The 17,980-nt window shown below is 48.0% G+C and overlaps 5 protein-coding genes across 5 annotated transcripts; 2 read left to right on the top strand and 3 right to left on the bottom strand.

Annotated features, from left to right (window-relative positions):
• Positions 1 to 679: 679 nt before the first annotated feature.
• Positions 680 to 3,033, bottom strand: BDW43DRAFT_299258 (putative chromatin remodeling complex subunit (Rsc9); the record flags this gene model as incomplete). Its single annotated transcript, XM_032044693.1, has 3 exons — positions 680 to 2,535; positions 2,605 to 2,934; positions 3,000 to 3,033. The coding sequence occupies 3 exons, from the start codon at positions 3,031 to 3,033 to the stop codon at positions 680 to 682; spliced, it is 2,220 nt and encodes a 739-aa protein (XP_031901742.1).
• A 3,147-nt stretch (positions 3,034 to 6,180) lies between these two features.
• Positions 6,181 to 9,277, bottom strand: BDW43DRAFT_46400 (putative C6 finger domain protein). The gene is made up of 6 exons (XM_032050093.1): positions 8,587 to 9,277; positions 8,403 to 8,515; positions 8,097 to 8,341; positions 7,853 to 8,045; positions 7,192 to 7,781; positions 6,181 to 7,127 (listed from the first exon to the last, which is right to left on the bottom strand). The coding sequence occupies exons 1-6, from the start codon at positions 8,995 to 8,997 to the stop codon at positions 6,262 to 6,264; spliced, it is 2,418 nt and encodes an 805-aa protein (XP_031901741.1). The 5' UTR covers positions 8,998 to 9,277; the 3' UTR covers positions 6,181 to 6,261.
• A 3,439-nt stretch (positions 9,278 to 12,716) lies between these two features.
• On the bottom strand, positions 12,717 to 13,523 carry BDW43DRAFT_271796 (uncharacterized protein). Its single transcript, XM_032041472.1, has 2 exons — positions 13,332 to 13,523; positions 12,717 to 13,301 (listed from the first exon to the last, which is right to left on the bottom strand). Exons 1-2 carry the CDS (start codon positions 13,421 to 13,423, stop codon positions 13,178 to 13,180), a joined length of 216 nt encoding a protein of 71 aa, XP_031901740.1. The 5' UTR covers positions 13,424 to 13,523; the 3' UTR covers positions 12,717 to 13,177.
• A 352-nt stretch (positions 13,524 to 13,875) lies between these two features.
• BDW43DRAFT_46292 (uncharacterized protein) lies at positions 13,876 to 14,425 on the top strand. Its single transcript, XM_032050091.1, has 2 exons — positions 13,876 to 14,075; positions 14,123 to 14,425. The coding sequence occupies exons 1-2, from the start codon at positions 13,997 to 13,999 to the stop codon at positions 14,344 to 14,346; spliced, it is 303 nt and encodes a 100-aa protein (XP_031901739.1). The 5' UTR covers positions 13,876 to 13,996; the 3' UTR covers positions 14,347 to 14,425.
• Positions 14,130 to 16,565, top strand: BDW43DRAFT_46288 (copper fist DNA-binding domain-containing protein). Its single transcript, XM_032050090.1, has 3 exons — positions 14,130 to 14,580; positions 14,642 to 14,818; positions 14,872 to 16,565. Exons 1-3 carry the CDS (start codon positions 14,505 to 14,507, stop codon positions 16,200 to 16,202), a joined length of 1,584 nt encoding a protein of 527 aa, XP_031901738.1. The 5' UTR covers positions 14,130 to 14,504; the 3' UTR covers positions 16,203 to 16,565.
• Positions 16,566 to 17,980: the final 1,415 nt, after the last annotated feature.

The following is a 17,980-nucleotide window of genomic DNA, read 5'->3' as shown; positions in this document are numbered from 1 at the left end:
CCGGATTTCTTCACTCGGCTGCATACTCACCCATATAGTACACGAACCAAAAATGGAAATTAGAGCACATGCAGAATTACCGCGGGTCAATAAAATACCCCAATTTATAGTAAGAGATGACGATGAAAGATCGGGGGGAAATCAACAAGAGATAACAGCCATTCACCATTTCTACCTCATGACCCAGACGCCGTGTAGCTCAAGGTATTGTCAAGTTACCCTAGCCCTTCTGACATTAACAGATACATCTCTGATCTTTTAGATAAGAAAGAAACTCAACTCCGCCGCATTTTCGCACCAGCCCGATCGATACATACGTTCGTGACCGTGCAAGTAGCAAAATTGCACAAGGGACAGGACAGGAAAACAAGAAAAGACTCATTACCCGAGTTAACAGCAATGAAAGAGATATAAGAGGAAATGCAGGGTATTTGTACAAGATATAGCAGAAAAGATAATGTGAAAGGAAGGGGGAGGAAAGGGGAAGTAATGGTACGAAAGGTTAGATACCAGAGTTAAAAAAAAATTGGCCAAGAGCTCATTTAATAAATAGGTAAAGTAGTATAGGTACTTTGAGGGGGTACTTTGAGGGGGAAAAGCTCTGACCAGGCAACTTGAAAAGAAAAAATCTTTTGTGTCCCTTTTTTGTTCTTTTTTTTTTCTTTTTCTTTTCTTTTCTTCAGTAATATTCCTCTCTTTCTAGGATCATGATTAACTCGGTGAGTTCCTTGCGGAGTGAGCGGTTACGGTCCCAGATCTCGACGATCCTGGGGCGATGGCTTAGGAATACGGCCTTCTTCCATGATAGGCCGTCGTATTGTTGTGCGACTCGGTCGGGGAGATTCCTTGCAAGGTTACGCAGGACCAATGCAGCCTTGTATGCCACTCCGACGGGTTCTCCCCTCTCATTGACAGGCGTGTCCAGGTAGAACCATTTACGAACGATGCGCTCTTGGAGCACGGGGCGTTTTGAAGATGGGGCTTCGGCGTCTTCAGGTCTTTCTTCGGGCAAATGCGAAGATACATGACCTGCCACCATGGCAGTGTTCGCGCTGGGGCCAGATGAACGGAATTTAGTGCAGTTGTCCCAAAGGCAGGTGTGGATCGGTGACTCGGCTTTGTCCAGATTGTAATGGCCCGGCGTTTCGCTCGTCGCAAGGTTCATGTGATCCAAGAAGACATGGTTGCGAAGATCTGTCGGGGTTTTGAAGGCACGTTGGCACGTTTTGGACTGCTTCGAGTTGTCTGTCCACTTGCAGTACAGGTAGGGGAAAGCTTGGAAAGTGTGGGCGGTCTCCAGAGGTCGGATGCCCTTGATAATGAACCTGGTAGTTGCACCGGGCCCATTGATAACCTGTGCCTGTGCGTTAGTGAATGTTGTGCTGACATTCTTAATGAATTCTGCCGCTGGTAGAACACCTCCGCCAGGGACCCGAGGGTCTGCAAATCGGCTTTGGTATGCTTGCCAGAGGGCGATCTGAGTGATCTCGCAGTCAGAGTCTTCGACAAAGCAACAACGTAGCCACCGAGAGCTGCGCTCTGGTTCGGATAGTTCCATTAGATCTTTTAGAAGCTCTGGAGGGACACGGGGGATTTCCGAGGGAGGCGGTGCCACTTTCTCCTCTTGCAACACTGTTTCCTTCTTGCTAGGCCGGGCGTCGTGCGTCAATAACGCGATCATCCGAGGTGCAAAAACGATGGGCAGGTTGAAAACATCAATCAAATTCTCGATGTTCTCCCGAGACAGCGTATATTGATACCAGAAGTCCAGCGCGCCGCTCAGGATATCTCTATCCTGGTCAAGCAGCGTGTGGAAGTACAGCTGCTGTAGCGTCTCTTTTGGTACGCGTTCCATGGCTCTATTTGCCTCCTGATCGTCCAATTCCGTTGAGAAATGGGTAAGAGCCCAAAGAGCGCGAATGACGTGGGCACGATCTGACGACTCTAAACAGTTGAGCAAGGAGATCCAAAGTGGGTCTTCCGGATCAGTCCTCATAAACTTCGTAACTTCCTCTGCAATATCTAAGGCGTCATTCTTGATTTCATTAAGGCGGGGCTGGCTAGGGAGGTTAATCAGAATGATCAAGAAGTCCCTTAGTAGTCCTTTGGCGTAACGCGATACGTAGAAAGCATTCTCCTTCAACAAAACCATGTTCCGAAGAACTAGTGTGGCCTCTTTGACGTTTCGAAGACGGTGGTTGAACTCATAAGTCTCGAGGGTATCGTCTGGTAAGGTTACAGGAATCTGTTTGATTTTCTCCAAGATATCTCGAGTGCCATGTAGCGCGTTCAACACATTGACACGGTCGGTGGGCTGTCGAAAATCATACTGAAGCTCCCATTTCACGCCAGTGCAAAGGATGGATACATCTATAGCTCTCTCCATCAAAGTCTCTGCAAGTAGTGGGAAACCCTCAAATTTGAATTTATCCCACCTTTGGTTGGAGATTTGCACAAGGTGATACAACGCGAAATCAACCTCATCTGAAATACCAGATTGAAGGCCATAATGGGCCCGTTTATATATATGGTCCGCTAAAAACACGTCAGTTATGTCTACGAAGCAGGTATTGGGAACAGAGAGCATAGCACGAGCTCACGTACACTTGGGTACCTCCAGGTATCTGAGGGGAAAGTAGGGATCGTAAAAGTCGGGTTGCTTCGCCGTCTTTCCTCTGTCATGAAGGCCAATAAAGAGCCCTGGCCTGTTTCCAGGAGTCGCTACCTCGCGTGTGGACATTGGAACTTTCTGCTCCCTCCCTTCCCAACTCTCGACAGTTGGATGGGGACTGTTCGAGGCGACAGAGTTCGTATGCGTATGAGACATTGATACTGGTTGCGGGGATGTGTGATGTGCGTGCACGTGTGAGCGTCTGACGGGCGCAGTGTCCGGGATAAAAGGCTGGTTGGCTTTTGGAGCTTGCCGTAAGCCCTCTGCAAAAAGTCAATATGAGCTCAACCGGTGAAAAGATGGTCTTGCTAAGAAAAACATCGTTTACCTCGAAGGGATGTGCGTGGCGTAGCAGAGCTCATTTTCGACTTGAACCCAAGCAAGTCGCAGCTGAGCGGAGGGTTACCTACTCGACTTCCAGAGCTGGGGCTTCTTCTTTTCTAAATTTCCCTTTAGAATCCGCAGCCAAACTCACACGACTGGTCCGCGGTAAACTATAGGATAACTCCGTGTCCCGATCTTCGTTCAGGGTGTTTGGGACGAAAATAGCGTTGTAGAATGCGCGAATCAAAGAAAAGGTGTTCGATCGTCCTTTTAGGATTTTCCTTTTCAACCGGTATCCGGTTGCGAACGAAGGGCGAGCTAATCTTCTTCTGTAGTGACAGGATCGACTGTCGGGCACGAACAGGTTTACTCTTGCGTGGAGTCGTGAGTATTGAGCGCGATCCAAAGCTACCGGGGAAGCCCTGGCTGTTGAAGGAAAGAGGATGCGATTGCGGCACGAAAACAGAAGTTCGCGTGACAGAGTATCGAGGAATCTGATGCGAAGACTCTGCGCGGGCAGTGAGAACAATCAGCGACAGGAATAATCCGAAGTTGAGCGTCAATGCTTAAGTTGTGGCCCTTGGTGGGCTCCGTGAACGCAAGCTGATCGCTGATCCTGCGATCCGTCCTACCATTCAGACAAAAGTCCGCGCAGCAGCAGGCAGGCCTCAGGCGCGTGCCCGGATTATCTCTCTTTCCGCCATTAGGCATGTTTGCTGAGTTTGACTTGCTGAGTCATACAATTTGTCTCTTGTGCCTTAAGGCATATGCTGAACCCCATCTATACAACAAAGTTTACACCTCACCAAAGACATAACTAGATGTCACACTCAGCCAGGTTGTTTTGCTGGAATGCTATATGTCGATCTAGAAACTTTATGCTCTTTATTCCCCTCCTTGCCGCGCCTTTTATTTCCAAACTAACAGAAGCTTTTGTATTGAACTGATAATCAAATAAGATAGGTAGTTCAATTATATGCTTGGGCAGTTTTAAATGATTGGTTGCACGTTAATTAAGTCACCTGTCATCTACAGAGTTACAGATAGTACAAAATAGTTCTACTCCCATTAACCTCCCTAGAAAATCCTCCGTTTCTTTGTCCTATGTGTTGTCAAAATCTATATGTGATTCATCGCCCATTACTGTGCTAATGTATCACCTCCCTCAACAATATGAGCAAATTACACAGCTCGCCTGTCTATCTTTGGAGAAGTTCTCTCATACAACTACCTCAATAAACCACAGGGGCCCGTTCAGTTGGAATCATGTCCTTGGAAACGGTGGTATGACCGTTGTATTTGAAAGGCACGCAATGCACACACCACTCCCTAGTCGGGTATTGCTGAAGATTATTCATGATCATATCATCCTTGTATGAATTGGAGCCATGCATACCATTGTAGACATTGCTGATGATATCCCAATCACTAATTCAGGAACAGGTAGACATTACCCGCCTCGCCAGAGAGACTACAAACCAATCTCAACCAAACCAAGGTGGTCATGCAAAGCCAATCTTTGCTGTCGTTGTGAAGCTGCCATGTCTTGCAGTGAAATATCCGAGAGGGAATGCAAGTGTTCGTTTTTACCCGTATACAATGACCCACCATTCCATATCTGACACACCACAGATTCGTCGTTTCCAGATCAAATTCTCTTATACCTGTGACTTTTATAGTGCACTATCCATACTCAGCGATATCAAGTGCCCTTTCTCGGAATCAAGAGCTAGTGCAATTCCAGCAACAAGCAGATTGGCTTCATCACAATTTCATCGAGAATCAATACCACCTGCATCTCATTCAGGCGATGCTCTCTCCAATGTACCGGGAATGCCAAATCTTTCTACCCCGACGATAGTGCCTTCGCCACTATATCCGCCGGCAATCAGCTCGTCAGTAATGGCATCAAATCCTACTCCCGGTAATCCTCAGAGAATCTGCTCTGATACTGCTGGCAATGTAATCGGCTAATCTCGAATACTCATAGACGCCCTACGCCCATCCTCATACACTTTTCACACAAATTTTACAGGTTATACAGCACCCAGTGACAATGAAAGACACGATTTGAGCCAGGCTATCACTCCTATGAGGCAGTCATTGTTCCATACATCTAGCCAAGATACCTTAAACGGGAGAGTATCCAGACCATCAACAGCTACCGTTTGTCCTGACATCCAAACCCTCAACCAGCTTCTGCCCCCGAAAAGGGACCTACCATTTCCCAAACCACAGGCGAAAAGATCGCATACAATGCTATCACGACCACCTACCACGCACATCGAAGGTACGTATATGGTAATGTCAAATACCAGTACAATTAACGTCCTATCTGCCATGTCAGCCATTTCGGTGTGGTTCTCCTTCCCTAACCTTGTCTCTTATCAGATATCCAACCAAGATTCAACACGCCTGCACCATCTACAGACCATTCGCAGAATTCACGGGTTATTACCCTCAAATACCGTCCATCTTCTCAGTCACAGCTCAATCTAAACACCAAGCCGACCAGTGGCCAAATGCCTCAGATACATACTCTTACGCAGCCAATATGTACACCAAACATACCACCAGTAACTACACACCATTCGCTGTTTCCAATACAACAAGATGAACACTCCCTTCTGAATCAAGGTCCGGTTACCGAGAATCCTATCCAAGAACAACAGCATAATCTGCGCACAGAAACAGACCTCTCGGCATATTTGGCCTGTCCTACTGTAGAGCGTACCACGAAGCTGGAAAACTGGATTTGCAAGAGCATCGAGGATGATGGATTTCTACAACTTTGTGAGGATGTGGAGGGAATATGGAGAAGGTTTGCGTTAGGGAAATGATTTTCCTTTCTGTCCTTGTGGTTGATCAACTCGTATATTAACTCTCAAGTCAACGAAAGTGTAAAATGTAGTGGCAGGTCACTTTCCATGTAGCTCGGGAGGCTCGCAGGCCTCGCTCTATATTTATACTCTTCAGTTTTTTTTTAATTTCAACAAGTTTTATTATCCAAAATTGATTGAGACATAGCATGGAAAAAGAAATTGATATCACAGGCAACTTCATATAAATACATACAAAACTACCATTAAGCCCGCTAGTTACCATTGAACATAGGAAAGAACAGTTATTTTCTTTTTTCCGAAATTAACAAAGAGAACTGAAAGCAGGTCAAAGGTTGGCTAAGATACATATAGATTTTCGTGAGCGATACGAAAAGCTCTTGTCATTGGAAACTTGCTCAGATCAGAGCAAAGGCGTAGCATATATCAACGAGAGCGGCGATAGATCAAACCTGAAAAGACATTGAGATATCCCTCCTTGGTGAGAAGAGTAAAATCAACCACAATGCGACCTTGTGGTTGTGAGACAGAACTGAGATTCGGTGAAGTGGCGTTCAGATTGTTATCAGCCGAGAGTGCAGGTGGTGATCCAGCATTGGCAGCCACGGTGCCTTCGGCACCTACAGCGAGATCGGCCAGATGTTGGAGAGACCGTTGTTCATTCGGGCCCATGACTGGGGGAGCGGCAGAGCCACTTTTGCCCATATTGGAGTCCTGGAGTTGACTTTCTTGCGACTTGGTTCGTCGCCATTCTAAGAAAATGCGGATCTTAGAATCCCAGCCTGGGGTGGCAAATATGTCACCGAATTCTGCCGCTCCAGTACTCTGCTTCGCACGGTAATCCAGAATTTCTTCGACCTTTTTCAGCGCATCCCAGCACTCATTAGCATGCTCTGGAATGACTGTTGCTTCCAGCAGAGTCATAGAGGCTAAAGCTAGGCTGTGAAGATCAAACGGTGTTGTAAGACGAGACTGTAAGTTCGCCTTGTGCATCTCATTAATGACCTCTATGGCACTGTAAATTATTTCGTAGGGACTGTAGACATAGATGTGGCGTTTGATCAACAGCCGGATAGTCCAGTCAAGTTGATTTTGTAAACTTTCAAGGAAGCTTTGGGACGTTGCTCCTTCCAAGGTCTCGTTCAATTTGTGGAAATCATCAACCTGGGTCAGGCGCTCGAGTGAAGCTACCATGTTTGCCCCTACCATACGGCCCAAGCCAGTATTAGTTTGGCATACATTGTTCTCGATAGCGCCCAGCGTGACCAATTCCACGAGGTAAGTAGAATACGCTGCGGAGAATAAAATGTTAGCCAGGCTGAACAATCCGAACTTTGACGAATCGCTTAAACTCACATCCAATACCCGTGGTAACTGGGCCGACAACTCTCTCATCCTCATGACCACCAATTTCATATGTTCCGAGAATACTTGGATCAGCTACGCTGATGGCGTGCCAGCGAGACAGGATTGCCAAGGCTACCCAATTGCGACGTGCAAGATTTGCCTCCGAATCAACGTCTGGATCCGAGGAACGTTTGCTTTTCAGCTGACCTAGACCCTTGACCAAATCAGAGCCTAGCTTGCTAGCCGACTGGATCAAAGAATGTTTAGGCACACCATCCTTGAGAACAAAGTTGTCCGGTCCCCGAGAATCACAGTCCAAAATCATAAGTAGCATGGTCTGGAGCCAAACTAGGTTTACCCCTGTCGGGCGAGCCAAAGCTGGTTGCCGAGTATAGTACAAGAGAAGGTCTTGAGCATTATCAAAAGAGGTGACCCTCTCGAAAGTGCTTATGATACGATCCATATTGGTGCGCGTAACAGTGTATAGGCTGTAAAGGAAAATCTCCTGCACTTCACGGCTACACTGGTGTAGAATCTCGAGTAGACGTTGCTTAGAGTGCGACAAGATGGGGAAGACGGGGTGAATTTTTTGATAATAACTGCACAACGTTAGGGCATATATCACTCCCGGAGAGAAACGCTAGGACTACCAAATCCATGGTTGACTTACGCGTTGAGAGTTCCCTCGTCCACTTCCAAAGGGGTCATATCTTCTTCCATAGCTTGTTTGGGCACTTCGGGTATATCTAGTCCATGCGGTAGCTCAGTTTCGTTGCCGGTCGACCAGAACAAGTTTCCAGGCTTTGGTGCTGTACCGCTCACAGCCGAAGGGTTGTACGGATCGGTCGAGGTTTCTCCAGTGTCTTGAACAGTCAGTTGAGTAAGATCTAGCGCTGCGATTGGAGTACACAAACCGAAAGCATTCTGAGAGCGAGAGTTGAATTGCGGCTGCGCGAAAGAGGAGCTTGGAAGTCCTTCAAACACAGAATAAGTCCGCTTGCGACCGATGGAGCCCGCATCCATCGGTGGTGAGAAGTCCTGATAAGCTCTTGGCGACGACACCTCATTCATAGGTTGGTAAGGCATGTCAGGATGAACCATGGCGGGCTGCATCTGGCTTTCAAGGGTGTGAAGGCGCTCTGCAAGTTCCTTGATGTAACTATCGAATATCATCAGCCGAACGCGACTACATACCCGCGAGACAATGAGAGCGAGCTTACCCTTTGCTGGGACCACGCTTCATGGGAACACGACTGAACTGGCAAACAACCCCAAGTCGTCGACAGTTGGAGCACGTCTCAACACCGGACTCGGAGCTTGCATCGCAACGAACCTGTGGGTGCACGCGGTTAGGTCATGGACAACAAAGTCGCGTCTAGAGGCAAACTTTGAGATGAAAAGTACCTTCTTTCGTCTGCATTCGTCGCAAGCGCGAGATATTTTCGATCTTTTCCTTCTAGCGCTCTGATCCCCATAGCTTAGATCGTGGTTTGGATCGACACCGACTTGTTGGCTGGGGGTGAACTGTAGCATGTGCTGCTGTTGATGCTGGTCGGGCGACGACGGACGGCCCATATCGCCACCACCGGGGTTTGAGGTTCCTAAAACCATTGACTGGCCATGGTGAACGCCATTACTGGAGCCGTCAGCGAGGCCGGGGCCAGAGGTCTCGCGGGACAGCTCAGCAGATAAGAGCTCGTCGGCTGTCAACTGGCGGTTCGCGTAGTACTGCATAGCCCCCTGACCCATCTGCGCCGCGTTGGGGGAAGGGTAGGAGGCGGTCGGAGGCATATCAGAATGCTCGCGGGAATTCATTGCGCCGGAAAGCGATGGAATCGCTGGTAAAAAGTAGGGGTGGACGTTGGAGCGACGCTCCGGGAGATGGAAGAGGGAGAGAGTTGGAGGGTGGAAGACGCGAGGACAGCAGGCAAGGTTTTACAGGCTAAATCTGCCTGGGCGGGGGGCAGTTTTGAAGGGGTTAGTGCCGAATACCCTCGGCGCATTTGACAAGACTCAGCAAACATGATCGCGCGATTGAATTGCAGGGAATGAAGATCGCTGAATCTGATGAAAGCTCGGGGACGAGAATATAGTTTCATACTGGGATGATCGCGCCGATGCGGAGGACCGGCTTTTTGTTTCTGCGTCCAGCGACGGATTAATACTATTTCCCACCGGCCCAGAACTCGACCAAACCGCATCTCAGACGGAAGAAGATCGGTGGTCGAGGGCTTTTACAGGGCGATTAAATCGTTATGGTCGTTTCGGGTGACTTATCTTCATCTCAAGGAATCGCGATCTCGTCACTCGATTTTGGCCTCATCCGCCTTGGATATGAAGCATTTACAACGAGGTTTTTGACTCGACCTCGCAGATGATGCCAGTCTACCCAGCACAACTATCACAATATAGTCATTCCTGCATTCTAGTGTCTTATAAAGGCTATGGAACTGCTGTAAATACGTTTGTCGCAATCTTTACCTGGGGTGCTGGCAAGAAAACGCTAGCAGTGTGCGTTTTTCTCTAGAGACTCCGTCGTCGCTGTTCTCGGTAAGCACCCCATATGATGATACAACAGGCGTACTAATGTATGTATTTTCAGTATAATTTTTGACATGAGCTCATTATCAATGCGCAGTTCTTCGGCTCTTTGGTAGATGTGTTTCCGTCCGAGGCTTGAAATGCCAGTTCAGGAAAGCATCGAACGAACGTGTCTGGCTCACGATATACTAAATCCTGCTTTGGGTCTTCAAGTTGTTTGCCATGAACAGGCAACCTTCTCCCTTTAGGATACTTACAGATGCGGTATTCCATTTTTAGGCGCAGCGCTGAAGAAACCTCCTGAGTGTTGCCTATGGTCCGAGAGGTGACCCGTTATTGATATCCCTTTCTTATTAACATTGTTCTAGACAGTACCATCCAAGGTCAACCCCCGATGATCATTGCTTGGCTCAAGTATCCTCTTCATTATCTTGACTTCATACTGGGCGAGTTTTAAGTAACGAGGTCTACATTCACCAACGTAACCACCAGATGTCGGCCTTTGCCTTGGACGTAGTACTTTGAAACCGCCCAATGGGACTTGAAGATCTTAACAAGTCCCAGGAACCTGGCGTGCTCCGCATAGACAAAGGAGACTTGCCTATCCTGTACCAGTGGGACATCCGACCAGGCAACGTTCGATATCAACAGTGGCCCCGTCACCTACTATACGGACAAAGAATCGCCATACTCGGATGGATTGCATGAGCTGCATGGGCGGCATTTTCAGAAAAACCAACATAGACCCGCTCTACGCGCCATTCATTTTCATCCTCCAAAAACCCCAAACGTAGAGTGTCAGTCTAGCAAAGAAGCCACGTTCCTTGGACGGCATCGGACCCTCCTTTATCAGGAGTCAGGACCAAGTCACCAAATACGACAGCATACTAATTTAGTTTCTGATTTGACTCGAACTGACATTGAACTATGTTCAACTAAACCAAGATGAGTAAGAGTAGTTTCTACTCCCCCCTCCACAATGCGGATACGGTCCGTTGGCTGGGGCAGACCGGCGCGCAGTAGGTTGAAACAGATCCACCGGGCTGTGAATCTGTTTTTATTGAACCTTATCAGAGACTAACCGTGGGTTATCTTGTTGAAGCCGAATATGAGACTGGTAGAAATTGGCACTGTTGGAAATTTGTGAACACATGTGACAGGGTTTGGATACGGAGACCTTGTCTTGGAAACATCTATGTATCTTCTGTCCGCGGGTGCCGTGGGCGGCTAAAATTGTAACACGAGACGATCTCTAGTTTGAAGCGGCGGATAATTAAGTGGGACTATTATGGACGGTCTGGGGATTGGCCTTGGGGTCCGGTGGACGATCCACCAAGCGACCGAGGAAGGTATAGCTCGACACTAGGGAAGTGTACCTGAGGTGGTGATAGGTTGGGTGTTCTACCTTTGAAGTCAAGTTCTGTCCCGGAATCCCGAATTTTTCAGAAGCCTGAGGCTCGTTTTCTAGGTGACTCTATGGTTCTCACTACGTTTTTCAGCTCAATGTCATTACTAGTAGCATCTCCCCACTTTCTGTTTCAAGTCGGAAACGAGCATAACAGTTCTTCTTGAAAAGTTATTGTGTTCATCCTTCCGTCCGAGGGCTAAAAAAGAATTCACGGAGGCGGACGAGATAACTAATTTATATACAGTGCGAGTACGGAGTACCAACACTAGGTATATAATTGTTGTCCGTTGACGGGTCTCAACTGGCTGAGGAGGCCCGAAGGGACCCGATTTTTCTCTGATAGATGTTATAATTGGTGAGCATCCAATGCGCCAACGCTGCGCAGATCAGACCCCTCCACTGCACATGACCGACTGGCAAGCCCGCTGCAAAGATCCTAATCAAGCAGCTGTGACGCCATTTCACAGTCTCAACAACCCGTGATGTCGCGATGGGAGATCTGAGGACCAACCACGACAACCACGAGCGAATGACCGGTGATGTAAATATTTTCCTAGTTCTGGCTGTTTCGATCTCTGATAGGCAAGGCACGGCTGGCTTTGCTTTTGGCCTTACGTACTTCGATGTGCTAGGATGACTGTCTTGAGTCAATCGTGAACCATGGCTAACCTTGGAACGCTCGATCGGATACACTACGGTACAATACGATACAGTCTGTACGCTGGATGTCGACGCAGGACCTGGGGAGATCCATCCTTTGAACCCCGATATTTGAATGAAACTCATTCAGTGACACGGCTGGTGTACGGAGGACTCCATCGTCTATGCCAATCATTCTTAAAATTTTGCCCGTTCGAGCCATGGTAATACTGGGCAATCCTGCATGTAAGAGCAAACGGGCAAGGCAAAGTTCAACTCAAATCGGCTCACCGCATTGACAACCATGGTCCACTATCTGTGCCTGTCTAACCACACCTGTAGAGTTCTTCCAATGACTGGGCCCAAGGCGAAGGTTTAGCATGCATAGAAGATCCCAAGGGACCTTCTAGAAGACTTGATAATGACAGAGTGGTAAAGACGCTGTGAGAATCGTGACCATTGTTGCAGTTACAGTATACAAGAGTCCCATTATGGACTGACGGTCAATAGAAACCTTGGACTATATTCTGCAGTAGACAGGGCGAATAGATAGATATCGGGCAATCTGACCCCATCGGGTACCCCGTAAATGTGCCGAAACAGTTAAGTATTACCAGTATTTCAAGTATTGACAAGCATGAAAACTCGGTCTAGCAAATCCACAAATGTTCAAGTAATCGCCGGGCCGGGTTCTGCCCCAGAAATTTCGTAACAGGATCCATCATCTAGCGGACAGAGTTTGGTCCAGTCCCCCAACTTTCCGTACCAAGCCTCTCTGTTCTCCAGTCGTTCAGCGTTCTTATACCCTAAAACCTACCTATCCACCTTTAGGTCTGTTGAACTGGTAGAGGCAACGACCCTGGTAATTCAGGCGTGAATCGCGGCTGGCGTCCCAGTGATGGAGGAGTTTTTTCACGGAAGAATCACTCCGTTGGGAACGTTTGTCGGAGATCCCTTGCATTGGAAATAATGTTACGGTACGAGTTATGTGATTTGATTTTCTTTTCTTTTCTTTTTTTTTTTTTACTTTTTTCTTGTGTGTGTCAGAGATTGAAACTTCAGCTAGGACTATACTACATACATGCATGCAGTTATTATGTAGGTAGGTACGGACTGTAACTACGTACCTACTACTCGTACTACTCTTACTTAAAAACAGTCATAACATAGTCTACAAAAGGCTCTAGAATCCTTACTACGGCAATTGTTCCAGACCGGACAATAATTCGTGCGTAATGCCAATCTGTGTGACGCTATCATACTGGCTGTGTTGTCATCGCCAACATTCGAAATATGCCTACCTAGGGGAAGGCAGCCACTACCGTAGAGCTGGGATATGCTCCACAAATGCAACCATACCAAAGAGTATAAGGAAAATTTGGACCCTCCCAGGGCTGACTTCAATGATCATTCTTCAGTTACAAGAGAAAATATAAAGAAAAATAAAAGAAAAAAGAAGGGAAAAAGAGAAAAAAGGGCTTTTTGTGTGTGTGCGTATGTGCGGGTAGCTTCAGCACGAGGGACAAAGCACCTGTAAAGGTACATACAATACGGTAATAACCATGGATATCCATGTACTGTGGAGCAAGACCACGAAGCATTCCATACTTGGGGTGCATGACAAGTCCTCGCCAGAAAAAAAGTTATGTCCATGCGTGAAACACTCTGGAGCTCGAATTGAATTGGTGTAAAAGGATATTATTGATTGAGTAAACAAATCATAGCCAAGACAAGCGGAAGTGTAAATACTAAAAATCAAAACTTTTTGGAGGATGATTTAAAGCTCAGTTCTCCATGTTCTCTAAAAATATTTCATTCCGATCTGTTCTCGTTCCAGGTCTGGCTGACTCGGGCGGGACATGGCCACCAGCTGCGCAACTCCCTTGCGGCCGCCGAATTGTTCCACTTTTCCCTTCCCATTTCACTTTGACCCCCCCCCCCCAAAGTTAAGTTGGAGGAAAACGGGTCGTAGTCAGCTAGCATAACCTACCCTAACCTACTTCATCGCCCGCTTCCCGCTTTTTCCTCTCCTCTTTTTTTCCTCCTTTTTTCTTTTCTCCTTCTCACAGGGTTTGGCACACAACTCTGCCTTCAGATCGATCGCCTTTTCCCTTTATCTTGGCCGCCACAGCCGGTATTTGGTGTCCTGTCTCACGGCCGGCGCCAAACGGTGCGTAGGCTTTGGCCCCCCCATTTACTTATCCTCTTCCCTTTTCCTCGTTTTATATGTTCTGTTGGACTCTTTTAGTCCCGATCCGACTTCCCCTCTCGGTTCCTGGTTCCTGGGGTGTGCGCTATTCGCCAGGTACCTTAACCTGCCATTGAGTGTTGGTCTTTTCACTGAACCCTCAGTACTTGCGACACGGCCCTTATTAGGTGAAACGGCGTTTTCTGTCACTTTGTTTGGTGCATTGGGATATTCGTTAAGAGATACCCTTGCTTTGTTGGAGTTTTTCCTGGTCTCCGTCGGTCCGATCACCTTGACGGACCGTACAACTATACCTCGAATCCTCGCCTTGACGGCTCTTTCGTTATCTCCCGACAGGTCTTCCTGTTCGGTTATTTCCTATCTTTGAAGGGAAAAAAAAAAAAAAAAAAGGACAAGGAAAGAAGAAAATCAAATCAGGATAGCCAGTCAGACCTTTGCTATCTGTCTCTCAACTTCCAACTTTAATTTGTTTTTCTATATACTCGTCGCGAGTTATCGCATGTTTGTTACCCAGTAACCGCGATAATGCTTATCGATGGCGAGAAGTGGGCTTGTGAAGCTTGCGTCCGAGGTCACCGTGTCAGCAGCTGTCACCACAGTGGTAAGTCAATAACTTCCCCTTCTAATCTCGCCAGGAGGATGATTAACTCTGGGAAACCCAGACCGCCCCTTGACCCATATCAACAAAAAAGGCCGTCCAGTCTCTCAATGCAACCACTGTCGCGGCCTACGCAAGTCACGGACAACCCACACAAAGTGCGAGTGTGGTGACAAGAAAAAGAACAGCCACAAACATGATTCAGATCCCCACCACGCCAATGACAAGCGGGATCACAAGCGTGAGCATGTTAGAGTTGGTACACTGGTTCATTGTTTCTGATCTGCATTACAGAGGACTCCCGTCCAAGATGTGGCTGCACTCATGGACAGCGCTGTACTTGTGCGCTGAAGAAGGAACCCCACCTAAATACTGTGCCGGAAACTGGTCTTCCTCCACCCCAGCATACGATTCTATCGGAAACTCCCAAGAAGCCCCAGTTGACGTCGACCAAGTCGGAAAGTACGCTTACGATCTTCCGCGATGGTCACCACAAACCGGCTCATAAACACAATGACATGGCTCACAAATGTGGTCTGCCCTACACAATACCCCGGTCTCATACAATCCACTCGACATCAGATGTGTCTCGTCGGTCCGTCGATCAACTGCCCCTGACACAAGCGGCCTTGATGAGCGAACCCTTCTCAACTCAACAATTTCCGGAACAGCAGCCCACCCATGGTTCTCAGCGTCGTGTCAAGTCCGAGCATGGGTCTCCCGAGAGTGCCCCCGTCGTGTCCACGGAAGATGTACCGACAAACGTCCCCCCACTCGACCTCTCGTCTTTCTTTCCTCAAGCTCAGCCCATGAATAAGCCCTCGGAGGCCGAGCCGGTGTCCCTTTCCATTGGGAAGACGCCCCTAAATCCGCTCATGACTAGTGTGCCGCCTCTCGATGTCTCGCCCTTCTCTCCTTTCCCGACCACAACAACGTCGCCAGTGAACGCGATGGCATTCCAAGATCCTTACAGAGAGCAATTTTTCGCATCGCCAGACAGCGATTTGCCATTGGGCCCTACCGGATTCAATGCCCCCCCTGTCGATTGGTCGAGCTTCCCTTTGTACTCGTCGGACGTTCCGGCCGCGACCAGCACTCAGGCTCCTTCTTACGCGAGCTTCGACTACAACTCTATAAGCCATGGACTCCCGGCCCCGTCATCGTCCGGTGATATCTCCGAAGTCGAGGATTTCGCGCCATTCTCCGGCTTTGGAAACACCGGCAATGACCTTCACGACCTCGCCAGCGGGAGCGAAGGCTCAGATATGGATCATTTCCGCATAAGCTCCGCGTCATCGTTCATTGGCCTCCCGCAGGCCCAGCTCTTATCGTCTAATCAGCTCGAGTCAATCAACATTGACGATTTTCTCAAGTCCGCCAATGAGTCCACCGCAGCATTGGAGCACCAAATTCAAGCCAGCATGGGCATGGAACCCAAGCAACTGCCGTCTCAGGACGCCTACGACATATCGGACGCCGAGGCCTTCAAACCAATGACGACCCCTACTACGAGCGTTCCGATGACAACGTCCGCTGCGGATCCCATCTGGCCCGCGGCGCTCTTTGATCCCGCCGCTGCGTCGGTAGATGACAACAGTTTCTACCCGCCATCCTGGGTGCAGTAGTGCAGCCGCGGGCGAGAGCAGGTTGACCTGGCTTTTGTGGTCTGTTTGCGGCACATTACCACCACCTCCACACCGTCTAAGTGACGACACCTACGTCTTCACGACCTTGATGAGAGATGATGATAAATGCCTGATATTATTGTTCAATTAGCCAGTCCCAGTCAAACTATACTATAGTATCCAATCGATAAAGAGTAGTGTTCAAGTTTTATATCTGCTCATGGTTTCCTTCCTTGACTCGGATTGGTAGTTTCCGGGTTCTACAGTCTCTCCCAGCTTACCTTTAGCGATTCCCGGTACTCCGTACAGACATATATACCTACATTCTTGATATGCGTCTATATAGACCAAAGTGATTGTTTACTCTCCCTACACAAAAATCAAGTCCGGTTCAACGTAATATTGGACCAGACAAGAAGAACCTGTAAGCGCACTGCGTATCATCGGCCAAAGTATGGCTTTTCGGCCGGGTTGCGCTCTGGACTGGGCTTCAGGGCTCAGCCGTGTTACCCCGTACACTTCTGAACTGGGCTAGACTTGATAGATCATGTGCATGACCCCAACCGAGCACCCCTGCAGTGTAGCGGTGTACATGCCAACTAGTACGGACTGGGTCTGGATTATTTCAGGTGATGCAATATGTAATCCCCAGGGGGTCTCCGGCGGTGAGGCTAGACCATGTGACCAGTGTTCTAGGTAGGGAAATAATTCTCAGCCCTGACTTATCTAGGTCTGGTGTAGTATGTACTCCGTCTGTAGTTCACACCCACTAGCTCTACCTATTCTGTACGTAAACAGTCCCCGATCTAGATCTACACATTGGATGTTACCTCTGGCTGAGTAGGTACTGTACATACATACATCCATCCAGGAATCCACACTCCAGTACCATACGGATACCCGTACATACATACTATACATAACATTTAATACATGCCGTAACCTATGTACCTACCTAGTATGCACACATAGCAAGCAATGACCCTTCCTTACCTCACCCACACCCCCCAAATAAACATAAACCCAACAACCAAAGAAAACCTCCATGCACAAAAGGGATGGGTCCCGAACCGCGCGTCCCAAGAGTTAAAGGTAAGGGTAACGTGGAAAGTAGGTTAGGTTGGGAACCCGGCAAAGGGTGCCGGTACCCACAGTTTTGAGGGATTTATTTCGTCCCAATCCATACCGGATATTTTAGCAGGGTGTTGGTGTGGGTTATGCAAGGGGATGAAGGACAAGCTTTTTGGGAAAAGGCTTGTTGGGTCTTGGCTTTGGATTGGGGGAGACAGGTAACCATAACAACCAGTGTGGGAGGTAGTGTGCCTTAATACCACTTATCTAGGGTTAGGCATGGATGTATGTATAGGATGGAGGTAGGGGAGGTTGTTGGTGTAGGTTGGTATATGATGTGAACTGTGACTGCACAGGTAATATAGTATCTAGGGAGAGGTATTTGGAAAGTGGGTTTGTAGATGGGTGGGTCTTTGGTAGGTCTTTTTTTTGCTCTGATCTGTATTGGTTTTTGTAAGTGATTGGGGTGTTATGTATGACTTAGGTAACTGGTGTGATACTTGGAGTTGGTGGGTGTGAGAGAGTTAATTTACTTTGTGATATATATTTTTGTTGGCTTCTGCATAAGGACGGACTCTTTAGAGATTAAGTATATATAATGTCGGGTTAGATTTTAACGGAAGCTATATACTACCTACAGAGTACCATATTCTCTAACAGGACTATATTGTGCACCATATCAGCAATGGGCAAAAGGAGTAGAGAGG

This window comes from Aspergillus alliaceus, assembly GCF_009176365.1.
Source record: "Aspergillus alliaceus strain CBS 536.65 unplaced genomic scaffold BDW43scaffold_14, whole genome shotgun sequence".
NCBI lineage: Eukaryota > Fungi > Ascomycota > Eurotiomycetes > Eurotiales > Aspergillaceae > Aspergillus > Aspergillus alliaceus.
Note: the sequence above shows the minus strand (reverse complement) of the source record. Positions and strands in the feature narration are given on the sequence as shown.

What these genes read in the sequence shown, in the direction of transcription:
- BDW43DRAFT_46288 (XM_032050090.1), top strand. Translation starts at nt 14,505, where the DNA reads ATGCTTATCGATGGCGAGAAGTGGGCTTGTGAAGCTTGCGTCCGAGGT. An exon ending in CAGCAGCTGTCACCACAGTG is followed by an intron (nt 14,581 to 14,641) that starts GTAAGTCAATAA and finishes TGGGAAACCCAG; the next exon opens with ACCGCCCCTTGACCCATATC. An exon ending in TGACAAGCGGGATCACAAGC is followed by an intron (nt 14,819 to 14,871) that starts GTGAGCATGTTA and finishes TCTGCATTACAG; the next exon opens with AGGACTCCCGTCCAAGATGT.
- BDW43DRAFT_271796 (XM_032041472.1), bottom strand. Translation starts at nt 13,423, where the DNA reads ATGGACATAACTTTTTTTCTGGCGAGGACTTGTCATGCACCCCAAGTA. An exon ending in ACAGTACATGGATATCCATG is followed by an intron (nt 13,302 to 13,331) that starts GTTATTACCGTA and finishes GTACCTTTACAG; the next exon opens with GTGCTTTGTCCCTCGTGCTG.
- BDW43DRAFT_46400 (XM_032050093.1), bottom strand. Translation starts at nt 8,997, where the DNA reads ATGAATTCCCGCGAGCATTCTGATATGCCTCCGACCGCCTCCTACCCT. An exon ending in AAGCGTGGTCCCAGCAAAGG is followed by an intron (nt 8,342 to 8,402) that starts GTAAGCTCGCTC and finishes GATATTCGATAG; the next exon opens with TTACATCAAGGAACTTGCAG. An exon ending in GACGAGGGAACTCTCAACGC is followed by an intron (nt 7,782 to 7,852) that starts GTAAGTCAACCA and finishes AACGTTGTGCAG; the next exon opens with TTATTATCAAAAAATTCACC.
- BDW43DRAFT_46292 (XM_032050091.1), top strand. Translation starts at nt 13,997, where the DNA reads ATGTTCTGTTGGACTCTTTTAGTCCCGATCCGACTTCCCCTCTCGGTT. An exon ending in GGGTGTGCGCTATTCGCCAG is followed by an intron (nt 14,076 to 14,122) that starts GTACCTTAACCT and finishes CTGAACCCTCAG; the next exon opens with TACTTGCGACACGGCCCTTA.